Genomic DNA, 15,644 nt, shown 5'->3' on the forward strand with positions numbered 1-15,644 from the left:
ATAGTGGCTGAATGCTGCCTTTTTAAAACTGTGTTTACTGAAAGTAACTTCACTCCTCTCTAAGGTGTTAACAAAAGGATTCCTGCAGACCCTCCCCTATGTGGCTCCAGACTGTAGCACCCTTTGTACTCTGTCTCTCTGTCTCTGTTTCTGTCTCTCTTTTTTTTTTGTCTGTTGGTATGTGGCCAGTGTTCTATTGACAGGCCCCTTTTCCTTCACTGAAGCCCCTAGTTTTGTGGCATTGTATTCTGTTCCACACAGGTAAGGTTGTTGATGAGTTCGGGGCTGATGAACTGAAACCACACACAGCTAACGATTTTCTGGCCCCCCTCATGCGGAAGGGATGAGTTACAGAAAGTTCCCAGGGGGTCGATGACCATTGTGGTGGCATCTCTTCTCCCAGGCCATTCCCTGTGTGTGGTGAGAGTTCTCTCCGTGTGCTCAGTCTGCATCCACTTCTGCTCAAACTCTGTGCACGTGGCAAGTTCCATCCGCCGGTCGCCTGGGAGGGCACATGACGGACCCTTGAAGGGATGATTGCCAGGCTGGCTGAGATCAGTCACGATTCTGGCTGTGGGGTCAGGGCGCTAGTCCCAAGAAGACAGGGTAACGGTTGTTGGCAAGGCAACCCACAGGGTCTGCCACGTCCCTACAAGAAAGAACGCAGTTAAACAGATCCGGCTCAGCCACAAGAGGGACGATCTCCTGCAGCACCAGTCTCCTAAAGGCCCCCCACAAGCTCATTTTATTTCCTTTTACAGTTCTCCGTCTCCCCCATAACCTGCTCTTTGGGGGGGGGGGGGTCTTGTGGTTTTAGCATTTTCTACCAGCAAATGAAATGCTAATTGGCTCCTGCTTATGATGACGCTCCCACCTGCTGGCAGAAACACAGCCCGGACGGGGGTGAATGTCGCCATAGGACGCAACTGCAGCAATCTGGGGGGCATCAGATGTGTCTTCAGCTGCTTGATATGGAGGCTGTCATGATCTCACCCTGAGCGAGGCTGAGCATTTGGACCCTTCTTAATGTAACTGCCGTGTCCTGCCTCTCCTAGAGAGTTAGATATCTTACACCATCAGGTTTTGTTTACTCTGCCTTGCGCTGTCCCATGTCATTGTCAGATATCGTTGAAGACAGCGGTTCCCTACATGCTTTGAGCCCTAGTGATGAGGTTAACTCGAAGGAAAGCCCAATTGGATTTTCCCAGCTTTTCCATCTTTCTCGGGAAGCGATGGGCTGGGATTTGGGGTCCTCAACCCATTTCACCAGCTCTTGGCCATCATAGGGGAAGAAGACCCATGCTGGAGAATCTAGACTTCTGATCCCAGGTTCTCCTTCCAGCCAGCTCCCTGAGAGCAGGAGCTCTCTTCTCCATCCAATAGAACACCTTATTTACTGAATATTTGCTGCAAGGGGCTAACCCCACAGCCCTGGGGGAGGTCCAGAGCCTGCAGGAGGTCTGCCCTTTCTCTCTCTCCTCAGGAATCAACTATTGTGCACTGAACAAACCGGGCTGTGAGCATGAATGCATCAACACAGAGGAAGGCTACTCCTGCCGCTGCCGTCGGGGCTACAGCCTGGACCCCAACGGCAAGACTTGCAGCCGTGAGTGTGCCGTGGCGGGGGTTCCAACGGGAGGGTGCGGTTCACACGCAGGCTCACTTCTGAAGCTGCTGGGTTTCCTGTGAGCCTGACGGTCCAACAGGCTTCGCCTTCCTCACCTCAGTTTCATCATCCATAAAATGGGACTGTTCATGCCACCTACCTCATAGGTTTGTTTGTGGGGATTAAAAGAATCAATACGTATAAAACACTTAGAAAAGTGCTGCTACGGGGCGCCTGGGTGGCTCAGTCGGTGAAGCATCCGACTTCGGCTCCGGTCATGATCTCGTGGCCCATGAGTTCGAGCCCCGCGTTGGGCTCTGTGCTGACCGCTCAGAGCGTGGAGGCTGCTTCTGTGTCTCCCCCTCTCTCTGCCCCCTCCTCGCTCATGCTCTCTCTCTGTCTCTCAAAATAAATAAATGTTAAAAAATTTAAAAAAGAAATAAAAAAAGAGAAGTGCTGCTGAATATTAATAAGCATTCAGTGAATATTAGCTAATGTTATTATTCGCTGTTGAGACACTGATTAAGTCAGACCCACCGGAATCTAAATCCAAGCTCTACTACATACTAGATGTGTGGCCCTGGGCAAGTTATTTAACTTTGCCAAGCTTTGATTTTCCCATCTGTTTTATTTATGTATTCATGTATTTATTTATATATTTAATATCATGTTTTTTTAATGCTTATTTATTTTGAGAGAGAGCGCTAGTGCAGGGGAGGGGCAGAGAGAGAGGGAGAGGGAGAGAATTCCAAGTAGGTTCTGCATATCAGTGCAGAGCCCAATTTGGGGCTCAAACTCATGAACCGCGAGTTCGTGACCTGAGCTGAAACCAAGAGTCGGATGCTTAACTAACTGAGCCACCCAGGCGCCCCGATCTGCGAGGGTTTTTAAGGGGAATAGTCAGGACCGATTTAGGCTCTTAGCCTGTGCCTGGGCCAAGGAAAGCACAATGAAAGATAACCGTTCATTATTCCCACGGAGCCTGGGAGAGTGACCAGAGAGGCTCCGGGCTGGGACAAGAGGCCAAAAGAGACAGACTTCAGAAAGTACATGGGCTACCACAGGGCTGATCTGAGGGCGGAGCTGGGAAATATGGGACTTTTTGTGAAGCCTTTCTTAACTGTCTTGTGTAAGAGGCACAGCAAACCCCCATTCGGTGATGTAAACGCACGGAAACTTGCAGGCTTTGCCAGCTGGCGGCTTCTGTCCTGTTTTATGAGGCACAGTCTCCACTGGTCCAGGCCAGCGGGGGCGGGGGCACACGAGCACTGCGGTCGATGCCTGGGACCCTGGTCTGCTGGGAGAGGGGCTCCGTGACATGGCCAGCGCAGAAGGGGCCCTTTGTGTGTGTGGCTTTCCACACGGCAGGCTTCACATCTGCTCCAGCTTTGGGGACAGAGATAGATTGTGAATGAGAACAGTGCAGCTGTTCAGCATTTGGACCTCAAACTGCCAGAAGGGGAAGTTTCACAGATGAAGTATTAGGGGCAGAGCAGTCCTCAGGAAAACTGGTTCCCTTTCAGTCGTTAGGGGGAACAAAGTACCTCGATTAGGCTTTCTAAGGACTGATCCCAGAGGTCAACTTTTGAACTAGAAAGTTGGCACTGCTATGCATTTGCCTCTGGAAGTCTCTGAGGTCTTATGAGAAGTGAGTGGGGAGCCGGAAGTCTTCCATTTGACAAGGACACACCCTGGTCAAGGTGGATCTGGGTACAGTCTGCCTTCTTTCGGGGGTACGGGGTCTGCCAGCTGACAGCCCTGGCAAGCATCCCAGGACAGGCTGGGCATGACCTGGTTGAGCCCACATAGAGCCCCGGAGGCCATAGCCTCTCCTCCCTCCCAGCATGCCTTGAAGGAGCCTAGAGGAGCTCAGGGGGAGGGGGCCAGAAGTGATTGGGCTATACTTTCTCTCTGGGGATCTCATAAGAAAGACCACCTGGGGGCGCCTGGGTGGCTCAGTCCATTCAGCATCAGACTCTTGGTTTCAGCTCAGGTCACGATCTCACCATTCGTGGGTTTGAGCCCTGCATCAGGCTCTGTGCTGACAGCTTGGAGCCTGCTTGGGGTTCTCTCTCTCTGCCTCTCTCTCTGCACCTCCCCTGCTGTCTCACTCTCTCTCTCAAAATAAATAAACAATAATAAAAAAAAAAGTTAAAGGAAAAAAGACCACCTAGTCAGCTTCAAGAAAGTGTAAACCAAGTGATCTCTTCCTAGGAGTTCCCAGAGAACCATGGTATCCTGTTCCCCTTAAGGACTCAGGGAGCCCCAGGCCATAATGACAGCCAGCCCTTATGAGGTGCACACTCTGTGAGCACTTCCCAGGCACTCACTCACTTTATCCTCACAATAGACTTTTGAGGCATCTACATTCTTGTCCCTATTTAAAGACGGGGAAACTGTGGCACAAAAAGATTAAGTCACTTTCCCACAGTCACACGACTGGTTAACGGTGGAACCAAGATGTGAATATGGGCTTCTGGCTCCTGAGGTCCTGCAAGCGTTTGCAGTAGGCACATCCACCAATGGAATGTTCCAGAAGGCACTAGCCCCAGGCCCTTCAGGAGTCCAAGAGGCCTACTTGATGGCCCTGCACAAGGTCCTCAGTGTCTCTCCAGTCCTTGGGTGTGCTTTTTCTCCATCAAGGAAATCTGGGAGGCAGCCTGCAGGGCCGTCTGTGGGAGCGGTTTGCCACAGCTGTGTGTTCACTGTCCCTCAGTGCTCGCTGCCCAGAGGGGCCAGCTGCACAGCGTTCAGGTGCCAGGATCGGCCACACATGCAGGCTGTGGCTTTGGTTTGTTTTCAGAATCTGGGTGTCCTGGGTATGGGGGATAAGAACACTTTTTCTGTGTCACTTCCAGAGAAAAATGAAACTATACAATGAGTTCTTTCCCAGCGATACTTAATAAGCATCCAGTCGGTGATTACTGTGTGCCAGCTACAGTTCTGAGGGCCTTATGTGTATCAACTCCTCTCCTTCTCGCCACGTTCCTCTAAGAAAGCGCCCATCGTCATCCCCCTTCCTCCAGCCAGGAAATGGTGACCCGGAGGCCAAGCGACTGACTACCCAGCATCTCTTGGCGAGGAAGGGGTTGGTGCAGGTGGGATTTGAGCCCAGCTGCTTCAATGCCACAGCCTTCAGTCTTAAGCACCATCAGCTGTGTGGCTTTGGGCAAGCAGCTCAGCCTTCCTGAGCCTCGCTTTCCTCCCCGAGATGGGGCTCACGCCTGCCCTTAGCCCTGAGGACTGCAGATTATGGTGCCAAGGCCCTGGCACAAAGTGCTGCTGGCATTCACACCAGCACAGAAGTCACGCACACTTTACTCTCTAAACCCAGACACGGGAAGGAAAACAAGCAAACAAGGCTGATTTTCCGGAGACCAGCTGCACCTGGTTGCACAAAACCCTCCAGCACTGCTCTTTGTGATGCCCGTGAAGTGAAAGGCCCCTTTCGGCTCCCCTCTCCAGGGAGGTTTGTGTTAATGCCCCGGTGCTGGTGAGTGTTGTTCCATCAGGTTATTTTGTGTTTTCCCGTGTGGCAAACGCAGGAGTGGATCACTGCGCAGAGCAGGACCATGGCTGTGAGCAGCTGTGTCTAAACACCGAGGAGTCCTTCGTCTGCCAGTGCTCAGAAGGCTTCCTCATCAATGAGGACCTCAAGACCTGTTCCAGTGAGTCCCCCTCTATGCTTCTCTTACATGGAAAAGGTTTGCAACACGAGTGGAAAATCTGACCGTTGCAGAGGAGGGCGCCTCGTGGTCCTCTCCTTCTCTGCTCTGGGGAGATTGTAGGGAATGTCCCCTGGGGACCGCATGCCTTGGTGGAGTGGGTGGGGGGCGGATAAGCAAGACTGTAGTCACTTGACTCCCCTCATCAGTAGCTCAGAGGCTTACTGACCACCTCAGCTGGCTGTCCGGTTTTGCAGGGGCGGATTACTGCTTGCTGAGCAACCATGGCTGCGAATACTCCTGCGTCAACACGGACACATCCTTTGCCTGTCAGTGTCCCGAGGGACACGTGCTCCGCAGTGACGGGAAGACCTGTGCCAGTGAGTGCTCTGGGTCCAGTGACCAGCGGGACTTGCCACCGGCGGTCTGTGGGTGGAGCATGTGCCAGGCTGGGCTTCGCGGGCACTGAGTGTGGGTTAAAGGCCGCTCTCAGTGATTTGAGCCCCGGTGCCGCTCCCCCTGCCTGGGAGCTTCCTCGCCCTATGCCCCAGCACAGCTTTTTCCTACTTCTGCCGTCTGCCGCGGGGCCATTTCGAAGCTGGACAGGGCCCTATGTCTTGGCCTTGTCTTCTCTACCACAATCTGGCAGAAAGTGGTAGCTGGCCTGCAATGAGCAATGATGGTGATGTGGACCCCTTGTTCAAGGCTGATTTCATGCCGGGCACTGTGCTAAGCACACACAACCCCGAGTTCCAGCAATACTGTGGGATCCCCATCATGCGGTGAAAATGCAGCTCGGGTTAAGGAAGGAGCCTAAGGTCACCCCTTTTAGAGTGGTGGGTTCCACTCTGGTCTTTGTAACTCCAGAGTCAGTTCTGGGAGAAGGGGAGACTCCTGGGAAACCTTCCCTCTCCCATCCTCATAACCTAGCAGCAGATGGAGAAGTTGGCAATGATGTTTCCTGGGTACATGTTTCCTTGCAGCTGGCCCCAACTCCTGCTCCATTAATTTAAAAAAAAAAAAAAAAGCCCTTGGACCTCCCTCTCTCCTCACTCAAGAATCTTGTGCTTTCTGCCCTCCAATCCAAGCAGACTAAGGTAAAAATTTTAAAAATGGACACTTTGACAGAAGGTGTCAGCAATGGAGGAAAAGGACTATCATTTTCTTTCCCCGTCCTGCTGGTCTTTCTGGTTACAGGGCTGGCCTCCCTAACTACTGATACAATTATGGCCACAACCTGATGTATCTACCTTTTTCTATTGTCCATTCACATGGGCAGGTGGACTGATGCAGAGCTGGGTGTGCCCCTCCATGCAGACTGTGAGAAAACATTTCCCTAGTATGAGGCAGATTCTTGAGTCTCGACAAATGGATTATCCATTTATGGCTAACTTGTGGCTGCCTGCCTGCCAGCTGCCTCCTGGACCGCTGCTGCAGCCAGCACAGAGAGGGTGTGGGCACTGGGGTGCAGAAGGAGGGTGGGTGCGTGGAATTGCATCGACATTTGACTGCATGCCGGAGCCAGCTGCGTGGGTTTTTTTATTGGTTTGCTTTAATTTTCCATCATCTTAGATTATCCATGCCCTTCCTTTGTCCCCTCCGCTCACTGTGATCGTCACGGGCTCACTATAAACTGGCTGCAGGACTTCTAAGAAATTCTCACGGCCCTTCCCAACAAGCGCTGTCCCTTTTCCTTACAATCACATGCCCCCTTCCCCTCCTTACCCGGGTCCACCGCTGATTTATGGCACTGACCCTTTTAAATGTTGCGCATTTTCCCTTTAATTGAAGTACAATCAGAAGTGAGTTTTGATGTGTATATATCTATGTACTGTTGTGACTGTATGAAAACTTGTGAGATCCTCAGATGGGTTAGAATTATCCTTTGGGAATGGTGGTACCTAAGAGACGGTGGTACCAGCAGCTGATACATAGGCGTTGAGCTATTCCCCTAATTGAAGGCTGTCTGTCTGCCCCGGGATGATTCAGTCTGGCTGCCGGGTCCTGTAATAATGGGCTCTGTTTTCAGTGTGGCCATAGTTAACTGGGGGCTACGTTTCCCAGCTCTGTGCCAGATGACAAAGAGCCTGATGACATGACTCCAACTTTTTGGAAAAGCCTGCTGAGCTGTGGAGCAGGGGGGCCTGCTGGGGGCCCACCAGGCCTGGCTCACTGTATAAGGGTGTCCTTCGCCCTTCAGAAAGGCAGCCTCCACTTAGAGCCTTGATAGCAGATGGCCTGAAGAACCCAGAGCAGACCCAGGGTCCCGGGGCCCTGGAACTAAGTGGGCATTGTTAGCCCCACACCCCTGGGCTCTCTGGCCTCTGGGATGAAACCTGTCCTCCCTTCATCCTGAACTTGGCCTCCAAGCTGTGATTGCCTAGATTCTCCCCAGGAGCCTTCCTTGCCTTGAGAGGTTGATGCACATACTAGGGGGTCAGATGGGGAGGGTAATGGGGCAATGAGGTAGTGTCTTCTGTGAGCTGCAACTGAGAGGCCTCTCCCACCCTCTAGCTCCTGGTGATTTCCCTGCAGTAGACCATTGGCAAGGGCATCCCAGCCTCAGGCAAGTCCACAGTCTGGATGTGCTCAGAGCACCCAGCCCACTGCACCTCCAGCTGCCCTGTCTCCACGCAGCACAGCCTTCCCTTCCCACTCTTGCGGGTGGAAACCAGCCTGCGGATGATGTTCCCCACGGGAACTTTCTGCTGCCAGGCCCCACCGGGAGCTCCTCTTCTGCACCCCCTGCCGGCACAGCTGGCCCTCTCCTACCCAGGATTCACCCTGTGGTATGGGACTCTTTGTACACATCTGAGAACTGATGTGGCAGAGTAGAAAGGATGCTCAACTGAAGAGCCCAAAAGCTGGGTTTGAACCTTGTTGCTTCCACCCTGGGCAAGAGAGTTGACCCTTTCTGGATCTGATCACCCAACTGTCAACTTGGAATGATTATTCCTGTTGCCAAGTGACACAGGGAGAGACAAAAACTGACGTGCTTTGGGAACTTGTAAATTGACATAAACCCCTAAGGTACCCTTGCTGTGGTCTTACCTCTCACTCTCACGGTTACGCTGCCCTGTACTGAGGACAAGACTGAGGCAGCGCCTTGCCCTGCGGCGTGGAGGTCTGCTTCCTAGGGCTGGGCCTGCTTCTGTGGGAGGGGTCCTAGAGATGGGCCACTCTGGGGAAGGTCAGACTCAGGAGCCCAAGGGCTGCCCTAGGACGGCCCTTGCTTCCTTGTGGTGAGGGGAGGGTGCTGGTCCAAAAGCTGCAGAGCGCTGGGAATTCTAGTCCAGCCACCACAGGTAGGTCTGTGGAGGCCTTGTCAAGACCTGATACTCCCCGGCTTGACTTTGAAGGGAAGCAGCTCCGAGCAAAGGTAAATGGGGTGTTGTAATCTGCTCAGGCTGCCATAGCAAAGTACCATGGGTTGGGATTTTCTCACAGTTCAGGAGGCTGTAGGTCCAAGGTCAAGGTGCCAGCGTGGTCAGGTTCTGGTAAGAACCCTCTTCTGGGCTTGTGGATGGCCGCCTTCTTGCTGTGTCTTCACATGGTGGTGGGTGAGGAGAGAATAAGCTCAAAGGGCACTAATCCCATCATGGGGTCTCCACCTCTTCTAAACATAACTACTTCCCCAAAACCCCACCTCAAATGACACCACACTGGGGGAGTAGGGCTTCAACATATGAATTTGGCAGGGAGGGTGGGGGAGGGGGCACAATTCAGTCCATAGCAGGGAATGAGGGGAGAAGACCACCCTCACCCTCAATGTATTGTAAGTTTGATGGAGCAGAAGGAAGCTTAGAGGTCTTGCATTTCTTTTGTGGTAAAGAAGCAGAGGAAGAAAACTGGTGCCTCCAAGCTGGCCCTGAGGTTCGGTGGAAGAGTCAGGAATAGAACCTGGGTCCCCTGATTCAGGACCTCTTGCCCAGATTGAGATGCCCTGTAAAAGTAGGTCTCACTTCAGCTGTTTTTTTGGTTTGTCTCAGCAAAAGCCATTGCAGAGTCAGCAAATGATTGGCTGCTCCTAGTTTTATTATAAAAAAATGCCAGAAAATGGTGTAATTCTATCTCCCGGGCCTCGTTACCCTCTTGGCAGGCCCCTGTGGCTCTCCTCCCTCTGGGGTGGGGTTGGTTCAACAACCTCCTACGTGGAACCGCAGACACAGGATTGCCATCTGTCATCACTGCAGAGGTGCGAGTCCCCGGAACACGTGACCTTATGATCGCTGTACCACAGACATCCGTGACTCATCGGATGTGGGATCCAGATGTGAGCGCTCAGCCCACATCCGGACACAGGGCTGCTAGATGTGGGTCCTAAAAACCTAAAAACCTGTGCTTTGTCCCGAAATGTGTCATCATCCTGATCACAAATTGTAGATCTCATTCACGCTGAGGGTTTAATTACACATGTGGACCTGCCTCCTGAATGTTGAAAGGTAGAGGAGGCTGCTGTTGGAGGGAAAACATTTTCTTCCCACATCCTGAGATTTCTCGAATGTCATCTCGTCCATTTCCTGTAAGTGATGGTTCCCAATAGTTTGTCCTCGCTCTCGTCTCTGGATTTGAGTCTGGGTACTTCTGTAAGCTCTTGATCCGTTTGTTCCCGTTCTCCACGGGTGTTTACCCTGTACCGTCAGTGGGCTGGGTGCATCACGCTGGGCGCTGGGCTTCTCTGGGGTTGATGCCGGTTCAGTTTCTGCCCTGACAGAGTTTAAAGTTTTTTAGGGAAGAAAGATATTAAAAACCTCTCTCGTGATGTGGAAAGAAGAGATACCACAGAAGGGTGTGCCGGGGCGGGGGGGGGGGGGGGGGCTCAGCTAGTCTAGAGAAAGTTTCTGCAGAAAGAGATGTTTGATGTGACAGCTGGAGATTGAAGGAGAGAGCAAGCCAGAGATGGGGGGTGTTATGGACCGAATGTTTGCATCCTCCTAAATTCATATGTTGAAATCTTAACCGCCAAAGGTGATGATATTAGAAGGCAGGGCTTTGGGGGTGATGAGGTCCTAAGCACGGGAGGACCTTCATGAATGGGATTAGCGCCCTAATAAACCAGATCTCACAGAGCCCCCCCAGCCCCTCCCGTTATGTGAGGATACTAGGGGAAGTCTACAGCCTGGGAGAGAGTCCTCACGCAACCACACTGGGACCCTGATCTCAGGCTTACAGCCTCCAGAACTGTGAGCTATAGATTTCTGCTGTTTCCCAGCCACCCAGTCTGTGGTGTTTTGGTTTAGCAGCTGGAACAGCCGAAGACAGAGGAGGAAGAGCATCCCAGGCACAGGAAACAGCGTGTAGAGGGCCCAGGTGCAGAGAGTGAACTGGAGGAAGTTGAGTGTTCAGAGTACTGAGTACCGAGCATTGAGTGCCAGAGGGTGGCGGGTGAGAACCGGACCTGGAAGGATAGGAGGGGACAGATCACCGGCAGCATTTAGACTTCCACTAAACTGTTTGGAGGCCTGGCCTCCCTTGAGAAAACTATTTTCTTTTGTCTTCTGCAAACCTCCCAGTCTGAGTAGACTCCACCGAGCCGGGATGACCACTGCATGTGCCACTGGAAACGCGGGGGTGGTGGATTTGTGGTCTAATCACACCTTTGCCCCCAGCCCAGCTGACACGATTCACCTCTGCAGAGGGACCCTAGGAGAGTCACTTCCCCTCTCTGGTCATCGGCTTCCTCAACTGTAAAATAAAAGGCTGGACCTGTTTATCGCCCAGGCCCCTTCCAGCCCAAAGATGAGGATAGTGCTCCAGAAACACCTGCTGAATGAATGATCTCCTTGCTGGGGTACCCACCGTTCTCCCGGGGCTGAAGGCACCCCGTGGTCATGAGTCAGGGATGGTGGCTCGCTTTGCCTGTTGCAGAACCACTGGAGTCCTTTCCTATAGGGGAGTGTCCGGCTCTGGGCAGAAGCTGACTCCAAGCTGGTTTCCAGACTTGGTTGAATAGGAAGCAGCTAGAACCCGAGCTCAGGAAGGTGACTACAGCACAACTTCGGCATTTTCTTTTTCTTTTTTAAAGTTTTATTCATTTAGGTAATCTCTACACCCAACGTGGGGCTCCAACACCAGACCCCAAGGTCAAGAGTTGGATGCTCCTCTGACAGAACCAGCCGGGTGCCCCCCACATTTGGCGTTTTCTAATTTACCACAGGTGGTTCCTTAATTTACGAGTGACCCAGAACATCCCTGACATGCAGAAACTGGACGTCTTGTTGAGGAAATGTGAAGGGTACACTTTGCAAGGCTGGTGTAGGGGAGAGAGTGAGGCCCACCAGCATCCACCCTCCGCAGGGTTCTCGTTTAAAACATCTACACCCGGGGCTCCTGGAGGGCTCAGTCAGTTGGCCTTGGACTTCGGCTCAAGTCATAATCTCACGGTTGGTGAGTTCGAACCCCACATCCGGCTCTGTGCTGACAGTGTGAAGCCCGGAGTCCACTTAGAGTTCTGTGTCTCCCTCGCTCTCTGCCCTCCCCCACTCACACTCTGTCTCTCTCTCTGTCTCTGTCTCTCAAAAATAAGTAAACATTTAAAAAATTAAAATAAAATAAAATAAAACAAAATAAAATAAAATAAAATAAAACATCTACACTAAACCCCTGGGAGGAGGGTCTGGTTACCCTTGATTTTCAGAGTAGAAAACTGAGAAAATGTCTCCTGTTACTCACCAGGTAATAACAGGGCCTGTTGTGCGTCAGGCCTTGCGCTGGGTGCTGGGAGATGGAGGGAAGGGCAGGTACAGTCTGTGGTCCCTTGATCAGAGCCCATGGGAACACAGTCCGATGAGGAGGCGGGCGAAAACCTAAACCAACATATGACTACCTGTTCAGTGACACTGGTGACGTTACCAGAGAGGCAGATGCCTGCTGCTTGGAGGCCCTGTGTGGGGAGGTCTGGGAAGACCTCCAGAGATGGTGGGGGAGGAAGGAGAGGCAGATGGCCGTGCAGACCACAGTGGTGGGAGGGCCCTGGCTTGGTACTGAGGTACGCACTGAAAGACGGCGCTCAGAGCTGGGGAGGGCGGGCAAGATGAAGCTGAAGGGAAGGTCCTGGGAACCTTGCCAAGGATCCTGTGTCTTTTCTGAAGATCCTCAGGGTCTCAGGCAGAAGGAGGGAGTGATGGGAGAAGATGTGCCTTTTAGAAAGAGGACTCAGGACGAGACCGGAGGGTGTAAAAGGTGTGTGGGAACAAGTTAGTAGATGATGCAGCAGCCCAAGAGGAAGACAGTGGTGCTTGGTTCGTGGTGGTCGAGGCGCAGAGTAATCTAGACACTTGAGAGGGTCTCTGAGCATAAGGTCTGAGTCTGCTGCCACATCCCACCCCTGGTAGTTCATTGGCATCATCTGTGGGGCTTTTAAAACAGCCAGACATCCAGGAAGCACCCTAGCCTCCCTGAAGCAGAGAGCGTCTTACGCTGATGTAACGTCATTAGAAGACAATTTGGAAATGCTCTTACCTTTTAACTAGACATTTCTGCTTCTGGATATTTATCTTTCAGATATACCTTCACATTGCATGTAAAACCATGTGCACAAGAATATCCACTGCAGTGATGTTCATAATACTAGAAGACTAGGCACCACCTAAATGCCCCTCCAATAAAACATTGATTAAATGAATTATGGTACGTGCTTTAAAAGTAATGAGGTAGGGGCACCTGAGTGAGCATCCGGCTCTTGATTTTGGTTCAGGTCATGATCCCAGGGTGGTGGGATCAAGCCCCACATCAGGCTCCACACTAGGTGTGGAGCCTGCTTAGAATTCTCTCTCTCTCTCTCTCTCTCTCTCTCTCTCTCTCTCTCTCCCCACCACCTCCTGCCCCTCTCCCCCACTTACACTCTCTCTCTCAAAAATTTTTTTGTAATTTATTTTTTATTTTTTTATTTTTAAATATTTATTTTTGAGACAGAGACAGAGCATGAGCAGTGGACGGGTAGAGAGAGAGGGAAACACAGAATCTGAGACAGTTCCAGGCTCCTTGCTGTCAACACAGAGCCCAATGCAGGGCTTGAACTCACAAACTGTGAGATCATGACCTGAGCTAAAGTAGGACCTACTGAGCCACCCGGGTGTCCCCCCACCCCCGCCCCAAGAATTTTTTTTAAAAAAGTAATGATGTAGACTATCAAGGGTGAGAGAAAGGCATGCTTTTCATTGTAAACACTTTGTTTCCCATAAGAATTTTTATTTAAATTTTAACTTATTTTTAGAATAGATCAGTGGTTTACATGGTTGAAAAGCCAAAACAATACAAAAAGACATACACTAAGAAGGTTTGCTCCCCCTCTTGCCTTTCCATCCCATTCCCTATCTCCAGTTCCTATCCATAAGTGGTGGTAGCCAGCCTCCAAGATGGCAGCCGGAGATCCCCATCTCCTGGGATTCACACACTTGTGTAGTCCCCTCCCTCACTGTTGGTCTGTGTGACCAACAGCATATGAAAAGAATGATGGCTTGTCACTTCTCAAATTAAGTTATAAAAGACACTGTGACTGCTATAGTGAGTGTTCTCTCGTTTATTGGATCATTCAGTTTGAGGGAAGCCTTGTTGTAAGCTGCCCCATGGAGAGGTCCACGTGCTGAGGAACTGAAGCCTCCAGCTAATAGCCAGTGAGAAACCTAATCCTGACAATAAAGACGTGAGTGTGCTCAGAAGCATGTCCTGTAGCTTCACTAGAGCCTTGAGATCACTGCAGCCCCAGCCAACAGCTTGACTGCAGGCTCATGAGAGGCCCTGAGTCAGAACTGCCCCGATAAGCCGCTCCTGGATTCTAGACCCCCAGGAACTATGTGAGATAAGAAATGTTATTTATTTTAAGCTGCTAGGTTTTGGGTAACTTGTTCCATAGCGACAGATAGCTAATACACCATTTTCGTTCATTTGTTCTTTATGAAGATGTTTCTTTATGTGAGTAAAAGCCAATATATTATTATTTCCTCCCTTTTCTTACACACAAAAAAAAATGGTATACTGTATATACCCCATTCTATGACTTTTTTTTTCTTCTTCACTCAACGATATATTGGACATTTCATACCATTACATAGAGAACGTTCTCATTCTTTTTGCAGCTGCTTACTAAATATTTACTCAGCTAGTCCCATATTGCTGGGTGCTTGGGTTGCTTCCCACTTGTCATTATTGCAAACAGTGCTGCCTCAAACAACTTGAAAGTATATCCCTTCATATGGTACAAGGGTATCTGCAGGAGAGAATTCCAGAAGCAAAGTTGCTAGGTCAGAGGTACATTTTGTAACTTTGACAGATATTGCCAGACACCCCTCCTTAGGGGAAGTGTGCCCTTTAATACATTTGCATTCTGAATCGTGTGTCTGTTTTGCCTTTAAAAAAAATCTCTGCCGGTGATTCTGATGGTCATGTGAGATGGAGAACTCACCACTGCTCTACGCTTAACTGATCAGATGCTCTGAAGGGGCAACTGATCAGATGCTCTGAAGGGGCACGGAGGGAAAAGGTTAAAAACCCAAACTCTGCACATGCTTTAAAAGCATGCACCCAATAAGGTTTCAAACAGCTGCTAATAGGAATACCCAGGAGAACTCAGAAGCTGGGCCGGGAGCTCCTGTGATAGTCTATAGCCAAGGGTGACGTAGACAGTGGCTTTGGGCTCAGCAGGCTCCTGATAAAGGAAAGCAGCTCCCATCTGCCGGGGGCAGGTGCAGACCACCATGGCTCAGGGGGTGTGTGGGAAGACTCAGCCACTCTTCTCAATGGCAGCCTGACATGGAGCTGAGAGGACAGGACAGGGCATGCGGGGGGGGAAGCTCCAGAAAGAAGAGGTGTGGTGGGTTGAGGGGGTATTTGTCTGGATTATGGCTTGACAAGGCTGGACTGAAAGAGTTATAACTATTTTATTATGTTGGAAGATGGAGTATTCTTGATATAAATTTACGGTGGAAAAAAATGCTCACCTCCACAGCCAGCCAGCTGTCTGTATTATGGATCACTCAATTATATTTCCACTCAACACTATGTGAGGAACTACCCCAAGCCATCGGGGAGTGTTCTGCATTAATCAAGAGTCTAGATTGTGCTCAGAGAAGTAAGTCATTTTCAGAGCAAACTGGACAGCCCAGCTCTGCTTCGACTCTCTTCTGCAGTTATCATTTTAGTTACTGTAACATTTTCCCATCGGTCAAAGGTTCTGGCAGCACTTCCGCCCAAAGGAAGACACAGGCAAATTTCCCTCCGTGTTTGAAAGCTCACTTTAGGAGACAGCAATGCAGTGTCGTTGGGGAAAACGTGCAATTTATTATCAGAAGATTACATTTTGAGTCTTGGCGGTATCACTTAGTAGCAATTGACCTTGGCAAGCCATTAACCTTCCCAAACTTCGGCTCCCAGCT

At 50.8% G+C, this 15,644-nt stretch overlaps 1 protein-coding gene across 3 annotated transcripts in view; it reads left to right on the forward strand.

Moving 5' to 3' along the window:
- The window catches only part of MATN2 (matrilin 2), a 136,279-nt gene that overhangs the window by 102,254 nt on the left and 18,381 nt on the right, over positions 1-15,644 (forward strand). For all 3 annotated transcript variants that reach the window (XM_058698671.1, XM_058698673.1, XM_058698670.1), the window contains 3 exons: positions 1,484-1,606; positions 5,152-5,274; positions 5,529-5,651. In XM_058698671.1, the coding sequence (XP_058554654.1) occupies positions 1,484-1,606; positions 5,152-5,274; positions 5,529-5,651 (369 nt within the window). The remainder of the gene's footprint in view (positions 1-1,483; positions 1,607-5,151; positions 5,275-5,528; positions 5,652-15,644) is intronic.

Source organism: Neofelis nebulosa, chromosome 14 (assembly GCF_028018385.1).
Source record: "Neofelis nebulosa isolate mNeoNeb1 chromosome 14, mNeoNeb1.pri, whole genome shotgun sequence".
In the NCBI taxonomy this organism is placed as follows: Eukaryota; Metazoa; Chordata; class Mammalia; order Carnivora; family Felidae; genus Neofelis; species Neofelis nebulosa.